The sequence below is a fragment of the Callospermophilus lateralis genome, chromosome 1, assembly GCF_048772815.1.
Source record: "Callospermophilus lateralis isolate mCalLat2 chromosome 1, mCalLat2.hap1, whole genome shotgun sequence".
Taxonomy (NCBI): Eukaryota; Metazoa; Chordata; class Mammalia; order Rodentia; family Sciuridae; genus Callospermophilus; species Callospermophilus lateralis.
The window spans coordinates 147,471,373-147,496,833 of NC_135305.1; the positions used below are offsets into that span (position 1 = coordinate 147,471,373).

The following is a 25,461-nucleotide window of genomic DNA, read 5'->3' on the forward strand; positions in this document are numbered from 1 at the left end:
AAACCGCCAAAAGCCGGGGTTCCGTGGCAGGCCTTTGCTTTGGAGCTGCAGGCTGGGGTCATGGGGCAATGGGTGGTGGAGGCAGGGGCTGTGGAGGGTGCTGCAGGCAGCCCCATCTGGCTGGGGTAGCTGGGAACAGAAGTGGGGTCTCTGCCCTCAGGACTGTCCTGGCTGACCAGGAGCCTGTGGCCCAGGGGTCATACTTGCCTCTGAGCACTCAGGTGAGGCCATATGGAGTGCTTGCAAATTCAAGCAATAAGGGTGATCCTGCGAGCTTCCAGCCCAGGACTGAAGCCGCAGTGGCTTCTGGCACCTGGACGCCCAGATGCAGGTGGTGGGTTAATTTTGGTGACGACAGTGTCTGTCCCATTGAGTGTCACACGCATGAATGGGGGGGTTGTTGGGTGGGGGTGGGGGACTCAGGGCTAGACCGACGTCCTGGTGGACCTGATGTGAAATTCCTGTTAAACAACAACTTTTAAATGGTTTGCTAGGATTATTTCTGTATTGAAAGTTTCTAATTATGCTTTTTAAAAAAAAATCACTAAAAATAAAGGTTCAAGCTGCCAAATTTTCTTTCAGGGTCTTTTTGCTCTGCTCTGAGTGGGCCTGGCTTCTTCTCACCTATTATGTCCAGCTCTTATATTTAGCCTGAGTCTTGTACAGGTGTCAAGGCCCTGGGACACTAAGAAGCCAAGTCCATTTTCTCCATGAGCAATTGGTCCAGGGTCGAGCATCAGTCTGGAAGGAAAGCACTGTCTGGGAGCATGCGTGGGCAGGTGCCAGGGGAGGCTCCGTGTTTATTCTCCACAGGCCAGAAGGACGCAGTGGAAGCTTTTGCCTGGAATGATTTCTCTGGATGTTTTCTGCCAAGCCCCAGGGCCCTGTTCTCAGCCTGGGGAGCAGTGCTGGCAGGGCTGTCTGGAGTCTGCACACTGGAGTTCTGGCGGGGAGCCCACGCCCAATGGAAGAGGCACAGGCCAGGACAGGATGCTGCCACCTTCCAGAAAAGGAGCCCCTTCCAGGCTCAGTCCATTGACGGTATCAGAGGGCAGGAGGTGGCCTCCCAGGTGTGGGCCCAGCTACTGCTACTCTTCATCAGCAGCCAGTGGTGGTTCTGACGAGCAGGCCACATTTGGACCAAATGACCCCTCCACATACCCAGTGACTGAGGCAGAAAGCTCTGTAGAAATTTGTTTTATTCTTATTCAGACTATTTTCAAAAGAAGCAGTGGTGCGGTTTTTCTAAAAATATGCCTTTATAGATTTATATATATATATGTATATTATAAAATCCATACATGTATTTACACGTTTGCTACATACAAAATTACAGCACTGTGGTATGTACATATCTATAGGTACATTCTTTCTGCTCATCCCTGCTGTGCTTTTCCCCTGGAGCGAGGGAGACTGAATCAGTGGTAAGCAGCTGAGGGCAGGCTGGGCCTGAAGAGCCTCGAGTTAGAGCCTCAACAGAGACAGTAGGGTGGCTGCTGTGGAAGGAGCAGAAGCAGCAGGGTTAGACCCTGGCCCTCTGCAGGCCCGGTGGACAGTATGTGGAGGCTCCCCATAGCCTCCCTTACACCCATGGTGTCAGTGCTGCCTTGGAGGAGGGGGTGGCTGGCCATACCCCTGTGAGGACATTCTGTGGCCAGGACTTGCTCAACTGGGCCAAGAAATTATATTTGAGGGGCAGGGGGCTGTGGAAACAAGATGAGCCCTCTCTCAGCCCTGGGCCTTCCACGAAGAAGAGAGGACTAGACCACTAATTGATGCCTGTCACCAACCAGCGAGAACACCATCTGGCTCAGGCCTTGCTAAGGGTAAAGGACTACTCTGGAGAAGGCTGGGGAGGAGAGTTGGTGGTGGCCAGGGGGCAGGGCCCTCCTTCCTCCCTGGGGCTTAGGATGGCCTCAGCCGAGCTTGGGTGCACCCCAGCTCTTAGGCTCCTTGGCCACAGGCTGGGCCTCCTGCCTGCAGAGGGGCCCCAGCAGAGGTGCATGCACGTGGGTAAGGGGCCGCACCTCCCCTTACTCTGGGCCAGTGGCTGGGGCAGGAATGGAGGCGTAGGCCGGGCCTGCTACTCTGCAGGACTAGGCAGGCCCCCCGAGGCTCACACCTTCCAAGGCATGCAGATGAGGGCCTCCGTTTCTTATGTTGCCCATTATCTAAAATTTCGGAGGCAGCAGTGCCTGCCAGGTGAGCTGAGAACAAGTGGGTCTGAGCAGCAGAGCCCAATCCACAGGCTGCTCTGGAAGGCAGCCTGACCCCTGCTCGATAATGGGATCCTGGGAGCCCAGGCATAGGCTTGGCTAGAGCAGCTTTCAGAGGCCAAGAGGCCCCTGCCTCTTGGTCTATCCACACTGACAAAAGGGAGTGGGTTCTCTGGGACCTATTGGGCCCCAGTGTGGGCGGGCAGTGCAGCTCCCCTAGGCCACAGGGGAGGCCCTTGCTCACACTGCCTTCTAGCTGCTTCCAGTCTGCCTGTCCTCCGTGGCCGACTCCTCCCAATTTAAATTTTCCTGAAGAATGAGAAGAGCCGTTTGCCTTCAGCGGTGCTGGGCTCATCGCCCCGCCCTGCACTGTGGCCCCTGGAGACGGCAGCAGCAGGCTGGCTCCGTTCCTTCAGGTGCGTGTCCATCAGTTGCCGGTCAATGACCCTGTGCATGTCATCCTGCAGAGGGGGAAAGTGGACGGGGCTGAAGGTCAACGCATGCTTGGCCCTGGGGGTGTGCAGGGAGGAGGCCAATGTTGGGATGAGAGATGAGGGATGAGGATGAGGGTGAGATGAGCGAGCAGCAGCGACCAGGGCTGCCGACCAAGAAAGCAGTGAGTGGGCACGATGCCAGGATACACGCAGGAGCCACCTGGCGCTGTCTCCTCAGGGCTTGAGCTGGCTTCTCACCAGTGTCCCCATGCCACTCCCTTGGCTGATCACTCAGATGCTCTGTCACAAAAGGCCCAGAGAACCACATAGCTCTCACAGCACATGCAGCCTCCCCGGTGACTAGCACCTGTCTTGCCTCCTGATCTGTGGTCTGGTTTGTTGGCCCCACGCTCAGAAGGCCCAGGGACCTGAGTATGCCACTCTCCAGCCCAAAGCCTGGCCTCAAGGGGCTTCTGCCATCCCTCCTGCCTTCAAATTATTTGCAGCCTGGGCTGCTGATGCCCACGCACTCCTGGCAGTCCTCACCCCACCAGCCTCCTGCTGCAGCAGTGCCATGATGCTCGTGGTCTTCAGGGCTGTCTGTGCCCACTCTGGTCCAGTTCCATTAGCTTCTTTCCCAGGGTCTGACCTTATCCCTTCTAACTTTTTGGCTGCCCAGAAACTACCCCTGCCCTGTCCTACACAGCAGCACCTTTTATTCCACAGAGGCTTCTGGACAGAGTAGTTCTGCTCTTTCCATTCTAGTTGATCTGATTCTGTGTAAGATCCCACCTGACAAAAGGGCTCTGTCATAACAGTCCGACAACTGCTGGTAAGACACATCCGTGGTCCCCTGCAGTCATCATTGGCAGGAAATTGAACAAGCATCTTGGTTCCTTCAGCCTGGAACCCGGCAGTGGCTCTGGATGTGCTGTTGAAAAGGCCCTGAGCCCTTCGAGTCAGCCACTGGCTTCTAAGCATGGGCAGGTGAGGCCAGGGTTCCGGTGGGGCCCCTCCAGGGGAGCAGATGACCTCTGCAGCTAATGCAGGAAGTTGGGATGTCTGAGCCTCTGCCTGACCAGCCTGTCCCTCACCTGTCTCACCCAAGCTTCCACCTGGAGGTGTCACTCAAATATCTTCAGGTTTCAGGGTGAAATGAAGGGACCTTCCTGTCTTGTCACCAGGTGGTGGCGAGTACTGACCTAATGTGCTGCACCCTGAGCTCCTACCCACATCCCCAGTCCTTCCTGGCACCTCTCCTGCTTGCCTCCTGCTCTTGCCTCGTAGTCTACCTTTCTACTCATCCCTCAAATCGGACGCTGGGCCAGGTATTTGCCAACATGTGGCTCCTACCTCCGAGGCCAGGTGAGAACACCGCACCCTGCATTTAGGACGTGTTCAGTAAGATTTCTTTTTGGTCCCAGCGATGGAACCCAGGGTGCACAACAACTGAACCACATTCCCGGCCCTGATGCTGGCCTTCCAGCTTGCCATCCTCCTGCCTTAGCCACCCAGGTCACTGGGATTACAGGTGTGTGCCACTGCACCTGGCAAAATCTATGTATGCTTTTAAATACAACAGAGGAATGTTAAAGGGTCCTTCAAAAAAGGATCCAAAGCTACCAATGTTTTTTTCTGGCACATTCATTATGAACTGCACTTTTATACTCTAAGCAACCAAAATCAGCTCACTAATGCCACGAAATGGATCTTGGAACTTCACAGACACTCGCGTGCTGGTCATAACTCCACACCTGCTGCCGTCTCTGGGGGCAAAACAGTCCTCTACAACGAGGTAACACTGAGAAACCAGGCCAGCCTGTCACTGTTGGCCACATGCTGAGGAGCTTGCTGAACATGATGGTGATGGGAGGAGGGAGGCTGGGGCTCGATGACACGTCACACTGCACAGAGATGATGCCAGGCTCCGGCACACAGAACACAGTGGGCCACAAGGGGAGGTGGCAGGGGCAGGACAGCAATGGCAGTGGGGAAAAGGGCAGGTGGGATACAGGGCTCAATCTCACCTCAAAGGCAGGAGGGGTGTACAACTAAAGCTGTTGATACGGGAACTGAGAAAGGCCACTAGATCAGAAACCAAAGGAGCCAGATAGTAAAAAGCCCTGAGGAAGCAAACTGTAGCCAGGAGAGAAGAGAGAGAACAGTGGCGGTAAGCCAGGGCCTGGCCAGTTGACAGCTGGACAGGAGCCAAGGGGCCAGTGACCAGCACTCTGTGGAGCCAGGGTTAATGCTGCTAACCCCACAGGGCCCTGAGAGGAAGGATCACTGCTAACCTGCCCTCCAGAGGGGCTCATTCAGGTAGCTTTGCATCCATCTAGTGGGGATTGAGGAGAAACATCAGTGGCTATGCCACACCCTGATGTCATGCTACCCAGGTCATCAGTGCAAAGCTGGTCACAGCCTGGCCCCAGGGAGTTGCACTGGACCCTGAGAATGGTGGTCCCAGAGATGAACAGGGCGATTCATTCTTCCCAGTGCAGCTGATGCTCTTTGGGAAAGGGGCGCTGCAGGCCTTTGAGGAGGACCTCATCCAGCTGTGACTTTTCACCTGGTCACACGGGGCTTCCCAGCACCTCTGTGTTAACAGCTGTTTCTTTCTCTAGTTTAAACTACGCCCAAAAGGCCAGCTGAAATGGGGCCTCCTTCCAAGTGTGGGGGGCACTACAGCAGCAGCCTGGGGTTTGCCACTCCCGAAAGCACCCTCAGGAATTATCCCCAGGAAATGGGAGCACAAGAACTCTGGGTTTCTTCAGGTAAAGATGGGGGTTTGCCCAGTTGTGTGGGACCCTTACATAGCAAACTGTCCTTACACTATGTTCAATTCAAAGACCCTCCTGAAGTCTTTTGCCCTGGGACTCAGGTTTTTGTTTTTTTACCTGCCAAGCCTCAAGCTGCTGGGAGAGGTTCAGTTTCTGCTGAATGGCGTCCAGCAGCTGGCTGTTCAGCGACATCATGTCCATCCTGCACTTGGCAAGTTCCAGCTCCACGGCATTCTTCCTGAAAACAGACAACAAGAGTGAGCCCACCAACACCCTGTACCAGTCATCCTGGGGACCTGGAGCCCACAGGGAAAGGCAGGCCCCTAGCCGTGGGTGGTCTGCAATGTGCCTTCACACATATTCTGTCATAACCAAGCTGCAGGGGAAGGGATGATTTGTCACCTCCATCTCACAGGTGGAGACACAAGGTTGAGCGCAGTTGAGAGGATGACATTTAGATGAGGACAGAGCCCAGAGGGAAGCCAAGGCCTCACACGGTATCAAGGAGCCACTCATCTGCCCCTCCAGGCCAGGGCCTCCTGGGGGGTGAGGCTCTTGACCTCCTGGCATGGAGAGGTTGTCCCTTTAACTAAGTACTCTTCCCTTAAGGGAACTGTCCCGAAGTTATGGATGTGTGCAAAGGTAGCCACACAAGGACACCCATCATAGCTTGGTATCTGACAACTGGGAACTGGTAAAAAGGAAAATGGAATACAGGCGCCAGTAATAGTCACTATGAAATAGGGTATTTACGGACAATCATGATGTTGCTTTGTGGAAAAAAGATCCAGAAAACAAGTTCTAGTTTTGTGAACTAAAATCCCCAGCCGGTCCGAGGACAGACTCATAACCCTTGCTGGTTATCTGGGTATCCATCACTGATGGTGACTCCCCAGTCTTTTACATTTTCACATATCCCATATTTCGTGTGTTACTTTGTTTTCCTCCCTCAATATTCCTAAATTAGAGCTGTTAAATGCTGGAGGAAATTAATCCTGGGATGGGCGGGGATGGGAATAAAAGCGGAAGGGAGGGAAGGGAGCCAACTGCAGCCTCTGCAGAGGAGGCACCGATTGCCCAGCCATGGAAACTTCATTCAGCTCTTGCCACGTCTCCCGTCTCCCACTCCCTCCAGTACTCAAATGGCAAAGCTCAGTGTCCTTGCTGTACACACCGCAGGGCCCAAGGACAGCGAGAGGATCCGCCTGCAGAGATGGCGGGTTCCCCTGCTCTGGCCTGGAGACAGTGTCTGCACTAGTGGCTGCCGGCAGGAGGGGCAGGCGGGTCCCGTTTAAGTGCTCGGGTCACCGCTGTGACCAGCACTTCCTCTCTGGCCTTCAGTCACCCGCCCGCCTTCCCTAGAGATGCGGCTTCTGGCGACGGTGCCGGCCAGCTCAGCCCACTGCGGCTGCCGACAGCCCGGATAGGACCTGAGCCTGCCCAATGGGCAGCTCGTCACGCCCCTGCCATTGGCTGGCGGTGAACAGTAGAAATCCTCGCGTGGAGCCGTTGCCATGGACGCTGGCCATGCCGCAGTCCCAGCCAGATCGTCAGCACGAATCCTGGGCAGGGCTGGGCTGGGCTGGGGAGGTGGGGGCCTCGAGCTTCCGCCGGCAGGTGGCACCGTGTGCAGCCGAGCCCCCAGGAATGTGCTGACTAATGCCGCTGCAGGGCCCGATGGCCGGTGGTGCGCCCCTAGCGGGGTCTTCTGGCCTCCGCAGCCCAGGTTGGCTCGCTACAGAATCGGGGCTTGTCATCCATGAGAAGCCCCAGACCGGGAAAGCACAGCTACAGAAGTCGCCCATCGATCAACATAGTAATCATTTTTTAAAAAGGAATATTTCCAGGTACGAGAAGGGTTCCTTTGTTTATGGAACCACTAGCAAGGCGGGTGGTGCTCGCCTGTAACCCTGCGGCTGGAAGGCTGAGGCAAGAGGATCACAGGTTTGAAGCCAGTCTCAGCAATTTAGCGAGACTGTAAGCAAACTAGTGAGACCCTGTCTCAAAATAAAAAATAAAAAGGGCCGGGGGTGTGGCTCAGTGGTTATGTGCCCCCCCTGGGTTCGATCCCTGGTACCAAACTATAAAACTAGTACCTCTTTTGTTTTTGTAAGGCAGATTCCTAGCCCAAGAATTACTTCTGTTTTTAGGGAGGGCCTTTCACCTCAAATTATTTAACTTTCTTGAAACTTATCTATTGTATAGGATAAGATACACTTTAAGGTTCCTACAGCCCAGTGAAGAAAGAGACGTTATTTTTCTTAGGGATTTTCACCCCAAAGTACACATTAAACTCACTGGGTAAAGTAACCCACTACAGGAATTCAGACTTAACTGTTAGGAGGGCTGCCCTGGTACCTGCAGGAGATTATTCTGATGTGCAGCCAGTGTGGAGAATCCGAGGTAATGTATATGAAAGCATTCTGTAAAACCAAGGTCCTAATCAATATGGGTGTGATTTCCACTTTAACTGATTCCTTCTGCCTGTTGTTTCAATTCTCCTAATACCAAGATTTTCATTTCCAAGGAAGAGAAAATGAACTAACCTCCCCGACTCCCCACACAGTGGTCTATCACTCTCCCTACCCAGCTAAGCCCTGCCTACAGGGGTCCAGGAAAACTGAGCCCTCACTCCAGAGTTCTCCCTTTTGTGGGGTAGGGGGATATGTATCACAAGATTGGGTAGCTGCCCCTCTGGGCAGAGCTAGCTTCCACTTTCTTTTTCTTTCCGAGGACTAGACAACTTTCTTCTTTTCTCCTGCTCCTCACACTTTCTCTGGTTTTCTCTTCCACCTTCATGCTGTGGTAGAACATGGTCAGATCTTCACATTCAGCCTCTTCTCTGTTCTGCTGAGAGGATGACCAATTTGTCTGGACTATTAACTTCATTCTGCTTTTCATTCACAATGGGCTTTCTCAATTAGCCTCTTAACTTCACTGTTTTATTCCTCATTGTTTTGGACAGTTTTGTCCTCTGCTATTCGTAAAGGTATGTCCCTCTTCCTATCACGCTGCCATTCAAACATTCATTAACTACGCATCCCAGGAATCCAAGGAACACACATTCATAGACAGGTTTGTGAGCCTCACCGAGTAGAATTTCTAAAATGAACCAAAATTGATAGATACCTGTTATGAGGTTGTGACCAGGTAGACAAGGGAACCCAAAGGTAAATTAAGAAATGGAGAAGATGAATACATAAAGACCCAGAGGAGAAAGGAAAAGCACGGGAAGAAATGAGAAAGGGGAAGGTTGCTACAGTATGAGGGATTTTAAAGTCACACACTGAAGTGAGTGCCATTTTTGTTTTTTAAGAAGGTATATAGCAAAAGCCAGGTGCAGTGGTGCAGGTCTGTAATCCCAGTGGCTCGGGAGCCTGAGACAGGAGGATCTTGAGTTCAAATTGAGCCTCATCATCTTAGCAAAGCCCAAGTAACTCAGTGAGACCCTGTCTCTAAATAAAATACAAAATAGGGCTGGGGGTGATGCTCAATGGTTAAGCACTCCTGGATTCACTCCCCAGTACCCAAAAAAAAAAAGCATAGAGCATCTAATTTAGAAGTTGTTTCAAAGGAGCTCAGTGCAGTTTCCTGATGAGCAGCAATGCAGAGGGGAGAGAACTCTGATGACTAGACCCGGAGGCCTAAAGACAGAGGCTGGTGAGTCTACTGGTTGTGACCCTGAGGAAAGCACCTCTCAGTTTCCCTGTCTGTAAAACAGCTATTACAAAGGTTTTCCTTCTTCCTGAGGCTGGGAGGGTGAAACGGTACCCTGCTATATGAACAAGAACAAGACGTACAGATACGGCTATTAACAAGCTGTAAGTAAGAAAACACGTTGTTAGTAACTTTTAAAATTTGTTTTTTTTTTGCAGATGGACACGATACCTTTATTTTATTTATTTATTTTTATGTGGTGCTGAGGACCAAACTCAGGGCCTCACGTGTGCTAGGCGAGCACTCTACCACTGGGCCACAACCTCAGCCCGCATTTTGGTTAACTTTTATAGCCTCGAATGAGCTCAGTGAAGAGGGAAGATGGATTCCGTGATAAATAATTCACAGGATACGGGGAAGATGGGGAGATGGCTTGTGCCTATGTATTTCCAAGTTTTTGGATGTAAGAGAATGCATTTATGCATTTCTTATCTGTAAAAGAAAACCCAAAACACTGTTTAAAAAAATGACTGATTTATCAGAAATAGAGAAGACAGAAGAAACTGGTAAATGACACTATGGGATGCAATCAAACCCAGAATGTAGAAAAACTAGAAAGACAATTTATCCCATTTTTCAATACATGTAATATGAAAAAGAAAAAAAATAGGGAGAGGTTTTACATACTTTTGGGACCTACCAATTAAATAGAATATGTGGACTCTGGATTCAGATTCTAATAAATTTTAAAAGGACATTAAAGGGATAACTGGATTACAAATAGTGACTGGATACTAGATTACTAGATGTTAAAAAGACTTTTTTTGTGGGCTGGGGATGTGGCTCAAGCGATAGCGCTCGCCTGGCATGCGTGTGGCCCGGGTTCGATCCTCAGCACCACATACAAACAAAGATGTTGTGTCTGCCGAAAACTGAAATAAATATTAAAATTCTCATTCTCTCCTCTCTCTCTCTCTCTTTAAAAAAAAAAAAAAAAAAGTTTTTTGTTTTTATTTTTGTATTAGGGACTGCACTTAGGGGGCCCAACCACTGAGCCATATCCCCAGCCCTTTTTATATTTTATTTAGACACAGGGTCTCACTAAGTTAGTTAGGGTCTTACTAAATTGCTGAGGCTGGCTTTGAACTTGAATACCCCTGCATCTCTGGTGTTACAGGCATGTACCACCATACATGGTGAAATTGTTTTTTTCAATTTCACTGTATTGTTATATGTTTTAAGGAAGAAACTTTCTGGTAGAGACACACACTGAAGTGTTTGTGGATGAGGAGACTCTTGTGATTTGTTTAACACAATCCCATGGAGAGGTACAAACTGATTAGTGTTGAAGCTGAGAGATGGAGAGACAGGGGTTCCTGTTATGTTTCTTACTTTTGTGTACGCTTGAAAATGTCCACATTAAAAAAGTAAAAAAATGGAATAGATTCATGTAATGAAATTGGAAAGCTAACACATAAGCGGGGAAAAAAAAAAAAAAGGCAACACATGTAGAATGTCATCCTGCTGCTGCTGTTTTAAAAAATACACAACCATTAACATACATGCCTACACATGCACAGGACACCCAACTTACTTTCTTTCTCTCCTTCTTTCTTCTTGATATCAGAGATTGAACTCATGGACACTTAACTACAAAGCAATACCCCCAGTCCTTTTTATGTTTTATTTTGAGACAGAGTCTCACTAATTGCTTAGGGCCTCACTGAGGCTGGCTTTGAACTTGTGATCCTTCTGCCTCAGCCTCCAGAGTGGCTTGGATACACGCGTGCAGCCTCACCGGGGACCCAACTATTGAACAGTAGAGTTTACCTGGGGAGAAGAGCAGGGTTGTGGGGGAGGGTGGGTAGCATGGAGACTCTCATCTTTGTATTCTTCTGTATGATTGAATTTTAAAAACTCAGCATGTAATCAATTGTATATGCTCAATTTTATTGTAGAAATAAAATAAAAAGTGACATCCCTACTTACTTTGCAATGGCCTCATCCCGGTCCCTGATGGCTTTCTGAAGTTGCTCCTTTGGCTCCTTGTCCTCAGATGTCACTCTGAGTCGGTCCCTCTCCTCTTTCAGTGCAGTCATCTCCACACTCAGCAGTGTCACCTAACAGGAGACCAAAGAAAGATGAGTGTGATAATACCACTGCTGCCGGCCGGGGTGACTTCCCTTCCAAGAGGGAAAAGGACCCAGAACCTCCAGGAAGGCCTGGGTATGTGGCGAGCAGACGGGTGTCCTCCTGTTGCCGCCTTGCTCCATGGCAGGGCCCTTCTTTCCTGAGAAAGCAGCCACATGCTGGCATGTGACCTAGACTGGTCAGTCACTCCCTGCTCCTGGGAGGTGAACAAGGCTGCAGGAGTGGGGATTATTCCCAAGGCAGCAGAATGGTTCTGCTGTCCCCTCCCCACAGCGCCCTTCTGTTTGGCAGCTGAGCTCTCCCACTTTTCTTCCCATGGGTTCTGTGAGCTATCAGAGTTAATTCTAATGCATTCAGAAGAAATTCCTGTTGTCAGCAACCAGAAACCCTGCCTGGTAGAGCTTCAGTAAGTGTGGATTAGGCAATGAAGGGCAGGAGCCCCTTCTTCTAGGCTGATAGGATCAGAAATGAATTGGGATGCCTGACCCCACCTTCTTGTTAAATATTACACATACTTTGCCATTTTTCCAAAGGAGAATCAGTTTATTCAGATCTGCCTCTCTTCCATATGGGGACAGATGTCACCTTTCAGCACCCTCTTCAGCTTTTCAGGTCTTGGGTCTAATCGTCTTCAGATAAAATGAAACTCAGCAAAATCCCCAGGACTAAGGCTGAAGATTGAGCTCCCCAGACTGAAAAGGCAAGGCTGCCAGCCCTAGGAGCACAGGCAGGGGCAGCTATTCTGGGAGAACTCAGAGGACCCTGAACAATTAGCTGGGGTAGGAGGACAACTTGTTGCCCATGGACCGTGAACTCTGGGGAGTTTGGTAGGTAACGTCACCTTTGGGTGGGTGGGGTGGGGAAGACAGTTTAAGTGAGCAGGGCTCCAAGCCTAGGGGAAGTACAGGGGCAACTGCAGAGGCTGGCTCCCCGCACTGCACTTGCCCTGGGGCAGACAAGGTGCCCGGGGACGCCCAGCCTCCTGCTAGTCAGCAGCAGGTTCTGCAGCCAGATGGGTGGAACTCAAGACCCAGAAAGCACCTGGCAGAGACAGCAGGACCTCCTTAGACAGAGCCTCAGGCCAGGTGGTGGTTCAGCCAGCTGTTTAAGGAACGGGGAAAGCCACATGCTGGGCAGGAAAGGCCAGCATTTAACTGCTCCACAGAAAACTCCAGAAGAACTTTTCAGAAACCCTAGATAAGCCAGAGCCCATCTACCTGCCTTAGGAGAAGGGGCAAGGTACTTTCATGTTTGAGCCATATATACTTTCCACAAAAAGTAGGAAAATAAAACACCCAATACTATTTCTACCACCAAGTTGTTAAGAGGATCAAATGAGCTTTAGCTCACCAAGGGCCAGGGTGGGGTGGTGGGCTCCACTCTCTTCTCTTCCCAGCCAAGGTGACGTCAACAGTCATCGTGAGAACAGATCTGACTTGACTACACACGGTCTTGGGTAACATCCACCCCCTAACCCACTTTTTCCAAATGAGGTGGGTATCTGCACAATTAAATAGTATCAAAGATAATGCCCTGAGGCCATGTACCAAGGGCTGGATCTGCTCTTCCATTTAACAATTATTTGAGCGTCACCATAGGCAGCCTTGGAATACGAAGCTGAACTGGCCAGGGGCTCTCTTGAGGAAGGGACTCAGGAGGGTTTCAAGGAAGAAGTGAAGCCTGGCCTGGAACTTGTAGGGTTAGTGGGTGGAGATAAGAAGAGGTGAGAGGAAGGTAGGCAGTGAGCTGGAGAGAAGGCCTCCGTGTGGGGAACCTGAGGAGTGTGCAGCTCTGCCCTTTCAGAGCTCATATTCAATTGTGTTAACACAAAAGCGGGGGGAGGGGGGGTAGAGACAAGAGAGCAGGAGACTGTGGCTAGAGCGCAGCCCCTCTGTTGGCCACGGGGCCCCAGGCCTCCCTGACCTGAGAATAGGAGCCAGCCACCTACAGGCAAGGGGCATCCTGTTTCCATGTCACTCTTCAGGAAGGTCATCATGTGCAGGAGGGCAGACAGACTGCAGCAAACGAATGCAGGTCTGAAACAGGGCAGGGGCCGGGACAGTGGAGTGGGAAGAGCGGAGAGCCTGAAGAGGAGGGGTCACCACTTCATTCTGGAGCTCCAGGACACGCTCTCCTGGGCTCAGCCTCCTTCTGGAGTCACTGGCAGGCATGAAGGACCCCAGTGAGGCTGCACTGAGCCTCCTACCCCTGGACTGAGCTGGAGGCTCCTGGAGGACTGGTTTTCACATTCTGCAGACTAATCTTAAAGACCCTCCTGCCTCCTGGCAGCTGTCCCACAGTCACTCAAGTGAGGGGGGCTGGGACGGGGGGGGGAGCACGGAGGGGGGTGCTTTGCCACTGATATCATAGGAGGAGTTGGGCAATCTTCAGGTCTGCCCAGGGATTCTGCCTCAGATGGATAACACTCAAATTAAACTTGAGTTTTGTTTTATTAAAAAATTTGGGTAAGTTTCTGAGGGGTGGGGTACCACTGGCCACTCACCTACACCCACATCTGACTTGGAGTTCCCAGGAGGGAAGAGCACTCACACGGGAGAGCACCAGGCTTGGAGGATAGTTCAGTCATCATATGAAGTCTGACCCTGATCTAGAAGTTGTTGGCTAGAACCTTGGTCCCAGCCAACCCTGTCTGGGTGGGTCTGAAATACAGCAGGGGCCAGGAGAGTGGAATGGGAAAATACTGAGAACCCCCAAAGGGTCCAGAGATGGCTCTGACTGCCCTTGTGACACTGAATAGTCTTTTACGGCAAGGGTCCTACACAGCCACTTTGTGCCCCTCAGAGTCAAGGCACACCAGTGGGCATGGCAGATGCCAAACTAACCCTGATGAGGAATGTCCTGCCCACTGTGTTGGTTGAAGTTTCTAGGTCATTCTGGAACTCAATCTACACCTCAACTGCTGCTATTCCCATGGGACAGTTCTGGTGCATATAGCATGGCAGAAAGGCTTTCTGCTTTGAGCATCTGGAAGAGATGACCTATAGGAGGAGAAGCCCAATCTATACCCACATGAGACGTGAGTCCAGACAGCTGCTGGGTGAGCTATGTGAAGAGGGTCCACGGGAATTGCCTAAACTGGTCATTAGCTGAACTCGTAAGCAGCCTCCTCAGTGGAGATGGCTTCCTAAATAGTTTTACATCTGACTCTTGTTAATCTGCTCTTTGCTTGTATTTCTGAGTGAAATAATGTCCTCTGGTAAATTTCTAGTTTTTATAATCCTGATAAACAAAACCCCCCCAAACCAGTTAATACCAAAGAGCTGATAAGTAAAAGCTTTTTAAAATAAATAAGCTGGGTGCAGTGTATGTGCCTATAGTCTCCACTACTCAGCAGACTGAGGCAGGAGCGTCTTGAGCCCAGGTGTGCAAGGTCAGCCTGGGTGATACATATAGATTCTATGTCAAAAATTTTTAAAATTAGGGCTGGGGACACAGCTCAGTTGATAGGGTGCTTGTCTTACATGCACAAGGCCCTGGGTTTAATCCCCAGTACCACACACACACACACAAAATTAAAAACTTTTAAAAAGACATAATAAAATAGAATAAAATATCATTTTATTTAACACAAAGAACTTTCAGATCCTACTTTGTCTTGCATTTTATTGTTCCAGATTGGAAGATTTGTCCCTACATGTGAACTGCTCTCCCTTGCTCTGTAAGACTACCTGAGGATCTCGAGAGTTTAGGGAAGAGAATGTCTTTGGCTGTCCAGCTCACTCCCCAGGGTCTGGCCAGGAATAAACCTCAGCTTTAAATAGCATCTTCCTGTCTTTGTTCAGTTGGTAGAGTGCTTGCTTTGCAAACACAAGGCCCTGGGTTCAATCCCCAACACCACACACGCACACAAAATTGTTTTGTATTGTAGTGATGGCAATAGGGGGGTCTCCCACAATCTTTTAAGAGGATCACACTGGTAAGATTACTTAGATGACCCAAAAAGACAGTTTACTTCTATTCAGAAATTTTGAGTGTAAGAAAACTAAAGGGAGAGCTGGCCCCAATTCTATCCCACAGAAACTTCATGGAGAAGGAAGGGAGGAGGACCCTTTGGACCAGGAAAGAACAGGCTGAGTCAGGCAGAGTGTAAACCACTGTTTCCTGTGACCCCCAGCAGCCAACCCAAGGAGGACAGAACTGGCACCCAAGCATGGTCAAAACCAAGAGTCTCTATTTGTCTCATAGGATAGGCTTTAGAAGCTCTTCCTGGTTAGGATTGCTCCTAAGTCCTTTAAAATTTTTCAGATCAGACTATAAATGTCTTTCTCCATGTTCACTCCATATCCACAGAGATTGGAGTCACAATCAAACAGAAAAGGAGCAGCACAGGCAGCAAATTCCCTCAAGCTGAAGACCACACAGAGGGCCAGAGCCCTGGAAGCAGGGCTTTCAGCTGCCAGCTGCACCCATCAGCCTGGCTCTGCAGACATGTCACTGGAGGAGTGGAGAACCGGCTGTTCTCAGTCCTACCACGGGGACTGAGGGCTGAATGAGAGGACTGGTTTCCTCTGAGGATGCCCCGTTCACCTTAACTTCAGTCACAGTCTCCTGAGGATATGATGGAGGAGAGTCGATTCTCACACAGAAGTGGGGGAGCTGGGGGACCAGTGCACATTCCCCACACAGGCTGAGGGTGGGGTGCTCACCTGACTGTGGAGTTGCTGCAGCTCTTCTAGGCTCTGCCTCAGTTTACCCCTCTCCCCCTCCATGAGCTCCCTCAGGGCTCTCGAGTCCTCGCTGGTCTGCCTTATCTGTTCTTCTAAAGAGTCCTCATCAATTCTCCGGGAGCTCTGACAGCAGAAGCCAGCCAGAGATGGAAAGGGAGGGATGGACAATGGGGAGAGATGGAAAGGAGATGGAGGAGAGAGAAGAGATGGTGAGGGGAGGGAGAGAGGTAGTTAGGGAGAGAGACTCTAGAGTTCATTTCAAGACACAGTGAGACATCCATTTTCATTTCAGGCTTCAGGGAGAGGAAGCTGCGTATGTGAATGGTGCGCTTGCTGACAGCCCCCACCTCCTACAGTGACCTGCACACTCACAGCGACACAGCCTGGCCGACACCCCCAGGCTCATCTGCCACCTTCCTCTTACTCCACCCAGTAGAGGCAGAAAGATGGCTATTCTGCAGGGGGTGAAGCCTGAGAATAAAGTTCTAGAGCTGGGCTGGGAATGCAGTCAGGGGGATCTCAGGAAGCTGAGGCAAGGCCAGTCTGCACAGAATGCAGGAGACATCCCCCCACAGGGAGCCACATCTGAAATTCTAAGAGGGCCCTGGCATTGATCTGTCAGCTTTTTGTGCTTGCTTACACTTTTTTGTTTTTCTGGAACTGGGGACTTAACCTAGCAGTGCTTTACCACTGAGCCACATCCCCAGTGCTTTTTTAAAAAAATTTTGAGACAGAGTCTCACTAAATTGCTGAGGCTTGCCTTGAATTTGCAACCCTCCCATTCCAGCCTCCTAAATTGCTGGGATAACAGGCATGGTCATTGTGCCCAGCTTTTGCTTACATTCTTCTGGCAGAAGCATTAGGTCTTCTAAGCTTGCCTATCCTTAGCTCATCCCACCACCAGGACCAAAAGGCTAAGAAGAGCAGCCTGATGTTTTTACCTGAATACTTCTTTCTTTTTGGTACTGAGGAATGAATCCAGGGGGTGCTCAACCACTGAGCCACATCCCCAGCCCTATTTTTGTATTTTATTTAGTGATAGGGTCTCAGCAAGTTATTTAGGGCCTCCATAAATTGCCAAGGCTGGCTTTGAAATCTTGATCCTCCTGCCTCAGCCTCCCAAACTGCTGGGATTACAGGTGTGTGCCACCGTGCCTGGCTTGATACTTATTTGTCTATTCAGTTTCCAAGGGAAATCCTCACACTTGAGTTAACTCTTTACCCTGGTGCCTGCAGGACAACTAGGAGCCTCCATTCCCTCGCACTTGGCCCCTCTGCCTGATCATAGGTACTCAGTGTTCTCAGATATAACTAAGGGGAAGGAATTCTGACATAGACTAGATAAGACTCTGGTCCTGTGGTTGACATCACCTGCTGCATTAGGCCCACCCCTGCTCTCTCCTCTTACCGTGGGCTCCATGCCATCCACGATGCTCTGTATCAGCCTCTTGAGCTCATTGAGGGCAGTGCGCAAGCTGCCAGCTGGCACATCCTTGGCAGACGAGGTTTCTGAAGACTCGTCCATGGAGGAGTCCGTGGACACAGCCGAGTCAGCGCTGTCATTTCCTCGAAGGTGTGAGCACAGATAGCGAACCTGGCAGTAGGCCTCCCAGAGCTGCAGTCTTAGCTGTGTCACAAAGAAATATTCTTGACTATGGACTCCAGAGAATCCTCGCCATCTTTGTCTACTATCTGAACCCAAAGGACACCAGTTCTAGGAGAAAAGATTTTGGTTTTGTTTTCTAAAATCATCTGTACCAAGAAAAACTCATTTTAGGCCCACTATACCTACCCAGCCTGCCAACTCTCACCTGTCATGCTCTCTTTTTTGCCACTTCTTTATTTTATAATCAGTCCTTAGTTGGAGTTAGGAAGTAACAGGGGAATGAGAGATTGTAGGAGGATGAAACACATGAAAAGCAGCCAACTGGATGGAGTAAGGTTGAACCTTAGTCAACAGCATTTCCTCAGAGTACGTGGCGAGACCAAACAGGTGTGTCTCTGCCTCTGACACTGTCCTCTGGAAGCTCTGCTCAAGGCCTCGATGGACAGGTATGTGGGAACTAGAGGGCTGGGGACAGAATTCAGTTAGGGCCCACCTCATACTGCCCCAGCCTGCAGGCCTAGGGGCCCTCACCAAATGACAGCAGAGTGTTGGGAGGACGATGGACCCGAGAACTTGGGACCACCTCGCATGCTGGCAACAGGGAAGTCAGCACCTGCTCTCTCTCCTGCTCCAGCTCCTCGGCCTCCATGCTCTGCTCGATCTCCGACAGGAGGGATGCGCTGGTGGCCGCAGAGCTCTGCAAACTCCTCTCCTCAGTGAGCTCCTCCACCTTCACCTGCAGCTGTCGGTAGGAGAGCCGCACCTCCTGCAGCTCCAGCTGGCTTTGGTGCAGCTTTCAAGGAGAGAGCAGAAGCTAGAGAGGCTCATCCCAACCAAACCAGCAAGAAGTGTCTGAGCCTGCACACTTCTAGAACCAACCCACAGAAAAACACAGAGGTATGAAGAGTGGAGCAGACTGCACCGGGAGGCCACCAGCCAAACCCAGAGCTGGGAAACTCCCCAAGACAAAGAGCTCCATTTCCTCAATGAAGAAAAAGGAGGAAACTAGAAATTTCAAGCGGCATATCAACCAAATGCAATGTGTAGGCCTGTTTTAGTTTGTATCTTGATTCAAACAAAAAATATAAAAAATTATCACATTTATAGTACAATTGGAAATTTGAACATTCATTGGATTTTTTATGATAAGAACATACTGTTAATATTTAAAGATATATAGTATTGGGGTTTTATGTGTGTGTGTACATATATATTTTTTTGATATTTATTTCATAGTTGGATATTTCACTCATTTATTTTTTTACGTGGTGCTGAGGATCAAACCACATATATTTTTTCAGTGAAAAAGGTATCTTCAAAGTGCAAAAACTACAATTTATAGTTTAAAGATCTTCATTGGCTTTATTCTTGATTCTAGGATCAGGTAACACTTCACTCTGTAAAACAGAATAAGTGTTCCATTGAAGTATCTTTTATTTACAACTACACTTATTGAAATCCTGGGACTAATTTCCAAGCAATAAAAAAGGAGTGACATCATGAAGCGGGAGCAGCCCAGTTGGGGCTGCTGGCTGTCAGAGCCGGCGGTAGAACACCGAGCTTCAACACACTGCTCCTCGGCTGGGTCTGCGGAACCTCCATAATGAAAGATTCAAACACACCTCCCAAGTAAGATGCCATTCTGGGGCTGGGGTTGTGGCTCAGTGGAAGAGCACTTGTTTAGCACGGGTGAGGCACTGGGTTCGATCCTTAGTACCACATTAAAATAAAAAAATATCAAATGTTGAAGGTGTGGAATAATAAGAACTGTCACTGCTGGTGGGAGTGGAAAACGTATCCACACTTTGGAAAAGTGCTTGGTGGTCTTTATGATCCAGCAACTCCACTCTTGGATGCATACCCCCAAATATAAAATGAGGACAAGAGACAGACACAGGATATCACAACAGTCACGACTTGGAGAATATCCAAATGCTAGTAAAAACAGAATGGATAAATTGTGGTATGTTCATATGTTGGAAAACCATATACAATAAAAAGGAACAGGCTGCTACCACAGACCACAACATGGCTAAATTTTGTAGAAATGCTTGTGCAAAAGCCAGACATAAAAAGTACATAATGTAAAATTCTGTCATTAAAAAGCTTCCATTAGGGGGCTGGAGTGGTGGTTCAATGGTAGAGCGCCTGCCTAGCATGTGTGAGGCATTGGGTTCGTTTCTCAACACCACACATAAATAAATAAAATAAAGGGCCATTGACAACTAAAAGATATTTTTTAAAAAAGTTTCTATTAAAAACTTCACTGAGATAGATTGAACTTGAGCGAGAGGCTGGCTTTTGAGGAAGGGGCAGGGTATTGCTTGTGGGGAGCTGATAGAATTTGGGGAAAAAAATTCTTCTTTTTGTGGGGTGGTACCAGGGATTGAACTCAGGGGCACTCAATCACTGAGCCACATCCCAGCCCTATTTTGTATTTTATTTAGAGACAGGTTCTTGCTGAGGCTGGCTTTCAACTTGCAATCTTCCTATCTCAGCCTCCAGAGCTGCTGGGATTATAGGCATGTGCCACTACACTAGCAATATTTTCTATCTTGACCTAGATGTGGGGAGGGGGTTATTTAACGCACATGTTTGTAAAAATTCACTTGACTATCTACTTAAGGATTTGTATACCTTACTATAGGAATGATATGTTTTCATGAAAAAATTAAGGAGAATAAAGGTAGCTTGGACAGGAGCAGGGATTTGGAATAACATGTAGGTAGTGATGCTGAAAGCTTCGCCCCATGGGAAAAAACAGTGCCTTCCTGTTTTCAGTGTCACACCTAACCATTTAAAAGAGGCCCTAGGGCAGAGGGCCAGTCTGCCTCGTTCCCACATGAGGGATTGAGCCACAGGTGAGGAGAGGCTTTCCCAATACTACTGTGAGGTACAGCTGAACTCGAGACTCCCAGTCAGGGCTCTCACTTTCCACACACCTTCCTTGCTTGCCTCCAACAGAGGAGCAGTTCCTTAAGTCTGTCTTAAGGATCTCTGAAGATGAAGTCCCATAGTTTCAGTTCTAACTAGCACTTATGGGCAGAAATGTCTGTCACCTTAGCCTGTCTAACATTAGTCCTGCATCCTATACAGTAAGCTGTTTGCTCTTTCCTGGTCCTTTTCTTTCTTTTTGTTGCACTGGGGATTGAACTCAGGGCCTTGTGCATGCTAGGCAAGTGCTCTACCACTGAGCTACATCTCTAACTTCTTTATTTTTTTGAGACAGGGTCTTGAAGGCCCAAGGTTGGCCTTGAACTTAAGATACTTCTGCCTCCATCTCCCAAGTAGCTGGATTTATAGGTGTGCCCCCTTGTGCCTGGATTTTCTTGTCCTTTCTGAAGACAGGAGAGGGTTAATAATTACGTAGAGATGTTACTTTTCAAGAGCTTTTCAAATAGCTTCCATTTTGCAAGCCAAATATTAGATATATAGCCTCTGACATTTCCCATAGATTGTTTTTTGATTTATAAAACAGTTCAGAGATTTTCCCGTAAGCCTACATTTTTTAGAGCTGACAAGGCCCCAGATATCAATGAACCCAAACATGTCGCGTTCCTGACAATGAAACTGAGGCTCAGAGAAAGGAAGGGTCACCAGATGAAGGGAGGGACAGCCATGCAGGGTCCACAGCTTCTGGCAAGGCTCCTCCTTGCTCTCACCACCACTCCTCTGGCCACTCCGCATTCTTCTTGGAGTCCACACAGGGTACCATGCTCTGGTGAAAGGTCACCCCTCCTGCACAGGAGGGACCACCCAGTCATCACTTCTAAGTGCTGCCCTCTTCCCTGTGCATTCCTCACACAGCAGACCCTAGCTGCAGAGTCCTCGCCAGTGTGCTAGTGGCCAGGCACAGGGACAGTGTTTTGTACTTGTCACATTCACAGATTCATGGACTGCACTTCCCCATACCTTAAAAGATGTTTTTCTGGGGACTGGGAGAAGAACTTCCTGGGGCCATCTTTGTTCCATTAAAAGGAGAAGGGGGCTGGGAGTGGTCTGCACACCTGTAATCCCAGTGACTTGGAAGGCTGAGACCGGAGGGTCCCAAGCTCAAGGCCAGCCTCAGCAATCAGCAAGGCCCTAGGAAACTTAAGGAGAACTTGTCTCTAAATAAAAAAGGCCTTAGGGATATGGCTCAGTGGTAAAATGTCCAGGGTTCAATTCCGTGTGTGTGTGTGTGTGTGTGTGTGTGTGTGTGTGTGTGAGAGAGAGAGAGAGAGAGAGAGAGAGAGAAAATGAATATGAATGAATATGCTGCACTGGGCTTTCCGGACTCTTGGCCAAGTCATCTTGTGGCTCCTGAGAGAGGCAGACTGTGGGGGCACCAGCAGCAACTCAGAGCTCTGACTCTCAAGGAGGAAGCAAACTCCCAGGCCTGTAGCCAGTACTTTAGGTGCCCTGGGAGCCTCACCTTCACCCATTAGTGACAGGAAATGGTTGGTCAATGGAACCAGTGGCCTAAATGAGCCCCAACTAGAAGGGTTTGGAGCCTGGCTGCTCAGAAGTGGAAAAAGGAACTGGCAGGCCTGCTCTACCTGGTTCCCATGGACTAGCAATACCTGCTCACCATGGGGACTCCTCCAGCTCTGGTTCTGAGGAAATTCAGCAAGAAAACAATCAGGATTACTGGTGTGTGTGTGTGTGTGTGTGTGTGTGTGTGTGTGTGTGTAGGCATTCCTAGGAAGCATTTGGCACAATTACAAACAGCATACTAAGCTGGCAAAATGCTCTATAATTAGTTTTTAGACAACTCCATGTACATCTCAGCAGGAGAAGTTCCGCACAGACAAATGCGGTTCTTATGCACTGGACAAAATTAGTTCAATTACTCATGAACCCTCAAAGGTGCTTAATTAGTTATAACAGCAAAAGAACAAAAGATCAAGAAAGGTCTGGTTCTCTGGTCAGAGATTCAGTCAACCAGCTGGGCAGATATGTGTAGAAAAGCCAAACCACACCAGAGAAGAGTCCATTAACTGTGAGAACTCTCTAAAATAATAAGTATCATCTTCTGTACAATGAAGATGACACCAAGTATATTTCTAGGTATAAACAGGGATGACATTAAATGCTTTGTGTTTATACAAAGTTATGCTCACAATTCTCAAGTGAGCAGAAGTGGGGGCACTTTCCTCTCTGACTTCAGTGTGAGGTAACATGATGTACCTTAGGGCACATGGCCCCTGGTCACCTGCCTCCTAGGTCACCTGCCTCCTAGGTCACCTGCAGTGATTGAGGGTGGATGCTCTCCTAGTGAAACCCACCATGCTGGGGTTAGGCCCCATGCACATCTACGAAACAGGGCAGCTAAGTTGTCCTTAGAGGAACAATTCAGATTTTCTTTACTGGGTACTAAGAGCTTAGCAAAATGCTTGATATAAACTCGGTACTCAGTTGTATCAGGTCAGTAGCTTAAAAATCTGTTTTTGACAGCAGGACCCCTAATCCCATAGTGAAAGAGATCAAAAGGAGACTCCCCTGGTAGAGGCAGGCCCATTACCTTGCCTGCTCAGTGTTCTGCTCCCCCTTGACTGAGGGTTTAAGATCATGGGATTAAACGCATTCCAAGGCCACTGGCTCAAATCTGGTTTAGGACAACTTCATGTTACCCGAGTAAAATGGAATTTTTACTCCTTTGTCAGGGCAGGTCATTTCAGTAACTACTGCTGCAGCTTAGGAAGAGTTTTTCATAAACAGGAAAGATAAAAATTTAGCTGGAAATGTGGATCTTCCAAACAAAGTGGGAACTGCCTGACTTGTCCTAGCTCTCACTCTACAGTCTAGTCAGAAGAGAGTGAACAGGCAGATGGTGAGCATGTGCCTGTGGTCTGACCTGTTATTCTTTCTGCTACAGGACACACAGCCCATTGTACCAGTAGTACCTGGGGGTCCATACTTGTCCTGGCCCTTTTACCCCATCTCCAAGTTCCCAGATACGGATTTGAAATAAGGACTTCTCTCTTATGAATTCGTGCTAGACTAAAAGTCTCTCTAGGAAGGCATCATTTATCTCTTTTTCTGTGCTTTTTTCCTTTTTTTTTTTTTTTTTTTTTTGAGAGAGAGAGAGAGAGAGAGAGAAATTCAATATTTATTTTTTAGTTTTCGGCAGACACAACATCTTTGTTTGTATGTGGTGCTGAGGATCGAACCCGGGCCGCATGCATGCCAGGCGAGCCCGCTACCGCTTGAGCCACATTCCCAGCCCCTGCTTTTTTCCCTTTTCCTCTCCATGTTCCATCTCAATAGCCCTCAGCAGTGCTTAAGGGGATAACAAATGATGGTCAAATGATATCTTTAGGGGCAGGTAAGCAAAAGGTCAACCAGGTGGAAGCGTTCTAGTCTCGATTCTACCAAGGATTTAGTATATAACTCTGGATGATTTGTTTTCTCTAAGCTTCAGCTTTACAATGCGCGTGAAGGCCTCTGTCCCTGCAGACAGGCAGTGTTCACTGCTACTATCACCATCAACCTTGAAAAATGAGACACTTCTTTCCATTTAGAAAACTGCCCTGAGGCTTTGGTTAGCACCATTTTTTAATTTTTTTTTTTTTTTTTTTTAGGGCTGAGAATGGAATCCAGGGCCTTGTGCTGCAGCCCCAGTTTCTACTCAATGACTACTGGGTCCTACTACATGAAAAGTTACCAGCCAAAGATATAAAAACCCAGAGTATAAAAACTGCTGATTAACTGTCCCTCAAAGAGGCTCAGCATTCAGGTGGCAGCTGATAGATGATATTAGTGCAAGACATAGGCTTCCAAACAGCCTAACCGTGAGCCCAGTGGGAATTCCATGGCCTGGGTTTCGGGCAGGGATCCCTGAGGTGCTCAAGCATCACCTGGCCAGCCACCTCTGTGCAAACACTGCTGCAATCCAGTGTGCTTCCTGCCAGGCTCAAGGAGTCCCAAGAGCAGTGATCACCAGTCCCAGGCCAGTCCAGCAAAGCACCTTGGTAGCACATGTACACCCTGCCTCTGGAGAGGCTAGGAATAAATGCACTTTTGTTTTGGGGGTTGTTTCTTGTCAAAGTTTTATTTGGGGTTGTTTCTTGACAAGATTGGGGATTCATCTGAGACCTGGTGGTAGTTCCCAAATAAGGACAAATATGGCTATGGAACCATTTTCTTTAGGAAGGTTAAAAAAAAAAAAAAAAAAAAAAGACTCATTAGACTCACAAAAGGGTCAGGCTGTGCCTTTCCTGCAACTGGCAGAAACAGAATTATGTCTTGCTGTGTTCGGTGGGCAGCTTCTTGATTTCTGTTCTGTGCCAGCCAACTAAATCCCCCACTAGAAAGGCAGCTGCAGAGAGCCCTGTGGGCTGAGGACAGCCAGCCCCGTGGGCTGAGGACAGACAGCTACAGGCTTCCTCTGAAATCTAGCAGTTTTCACAGACGCAGAGAGGCCAGAATGACTCTCCCAGTGTTCCAGCCACGTTAATAGCCCAGAAAGAACTGCATGAAACTGTCCAGGGGCCAGTGGCTCAGAACACATGGGAAAGATGACCTACGGTGCACTTCTCTGGCCATGGGCTAGTTAGTGAGTGTCCCGGGGAATTACAACAGGTCCTCAGTGAAACCTGTCACTTGCTCCCACCAACCCCTTTTTTTCTAACTGCTCTTACTGTCTGGTCCTGGTCCCCCAAAGACAACCTCTCTGCCCAGTACCTGCAGGTCTTTGTCATGGCCCTGCCTCTCCAGGATCAGCACCCGGTCCTGTAGCTCCTCCACAGTCCCTTGTAGCAGGTCATTTTCCTCTAAGGTGGCACTGAGACGATGCTCCAGCTCTCGTTTCCGATCTGACAGCATCTTGATCTGAAAAGGTGAAAAGCCAGAGGGGTGGTGTGGAGTTACACCTGGCACGTAAGAAGAGGAACTAGCCCCAGTGACAAAGGCACGTGTCTCTCGGTGCTGTGCCCTAGGACTCAGAGG

General features: G+C 49.1%; 1 protein-coding gene across 2 annotated transcripts in view; it reads right to left on the bottom strand.

Moving 5' to 3' along the window:
* Window positions 1–1,322: 1,322 nt before the first annotated feature.
* Window positions 1,323–25,461, bottom strand: part of Bicdl1 (BICD family like cargo adaptor 1) — a 94,307-nt gene continuing 70,168 nt past the window's right edge. The window contains exons 4-10 of one of the 2 annotated variants that reach the window (XM_077105266.1): window positions 25,198–25,344; window positions 18,146–18,325; window positions 17,335–17,553; window positions 15,906–16,049; window positions 11,077–11,207; window positions 5,548–5,668; window positions 1,323–2,677 (exon numbers count right to left, since the gene is read on the bottom strand). In XM_077105266.1, the coding sequence (XP_076961381.1) occupies window positions 2,516–2,677; window positions 5,548–5,668; window positions 11,077–11,207; window positions 15,906–16,049; window positions 17,335–17,553; window positions 18,146–18,325; window positions 25,198–25,344 (1,104 nt within the window). In that variant the 3' untranslated portion in view covers window positions 1,323–2,515. The remainder of the gene's footprint in view (window positions 2,678–5,547; window positions 5,669–11,076; window positions 11,208–15,905; window positions 16,050–17,334; window positions 17,554–18,145; window positions 18,326–25,197; window positions 25,345–25,461) is intronic. The other variant, XM_077105265.1, reaches the window with a different exon arrangement.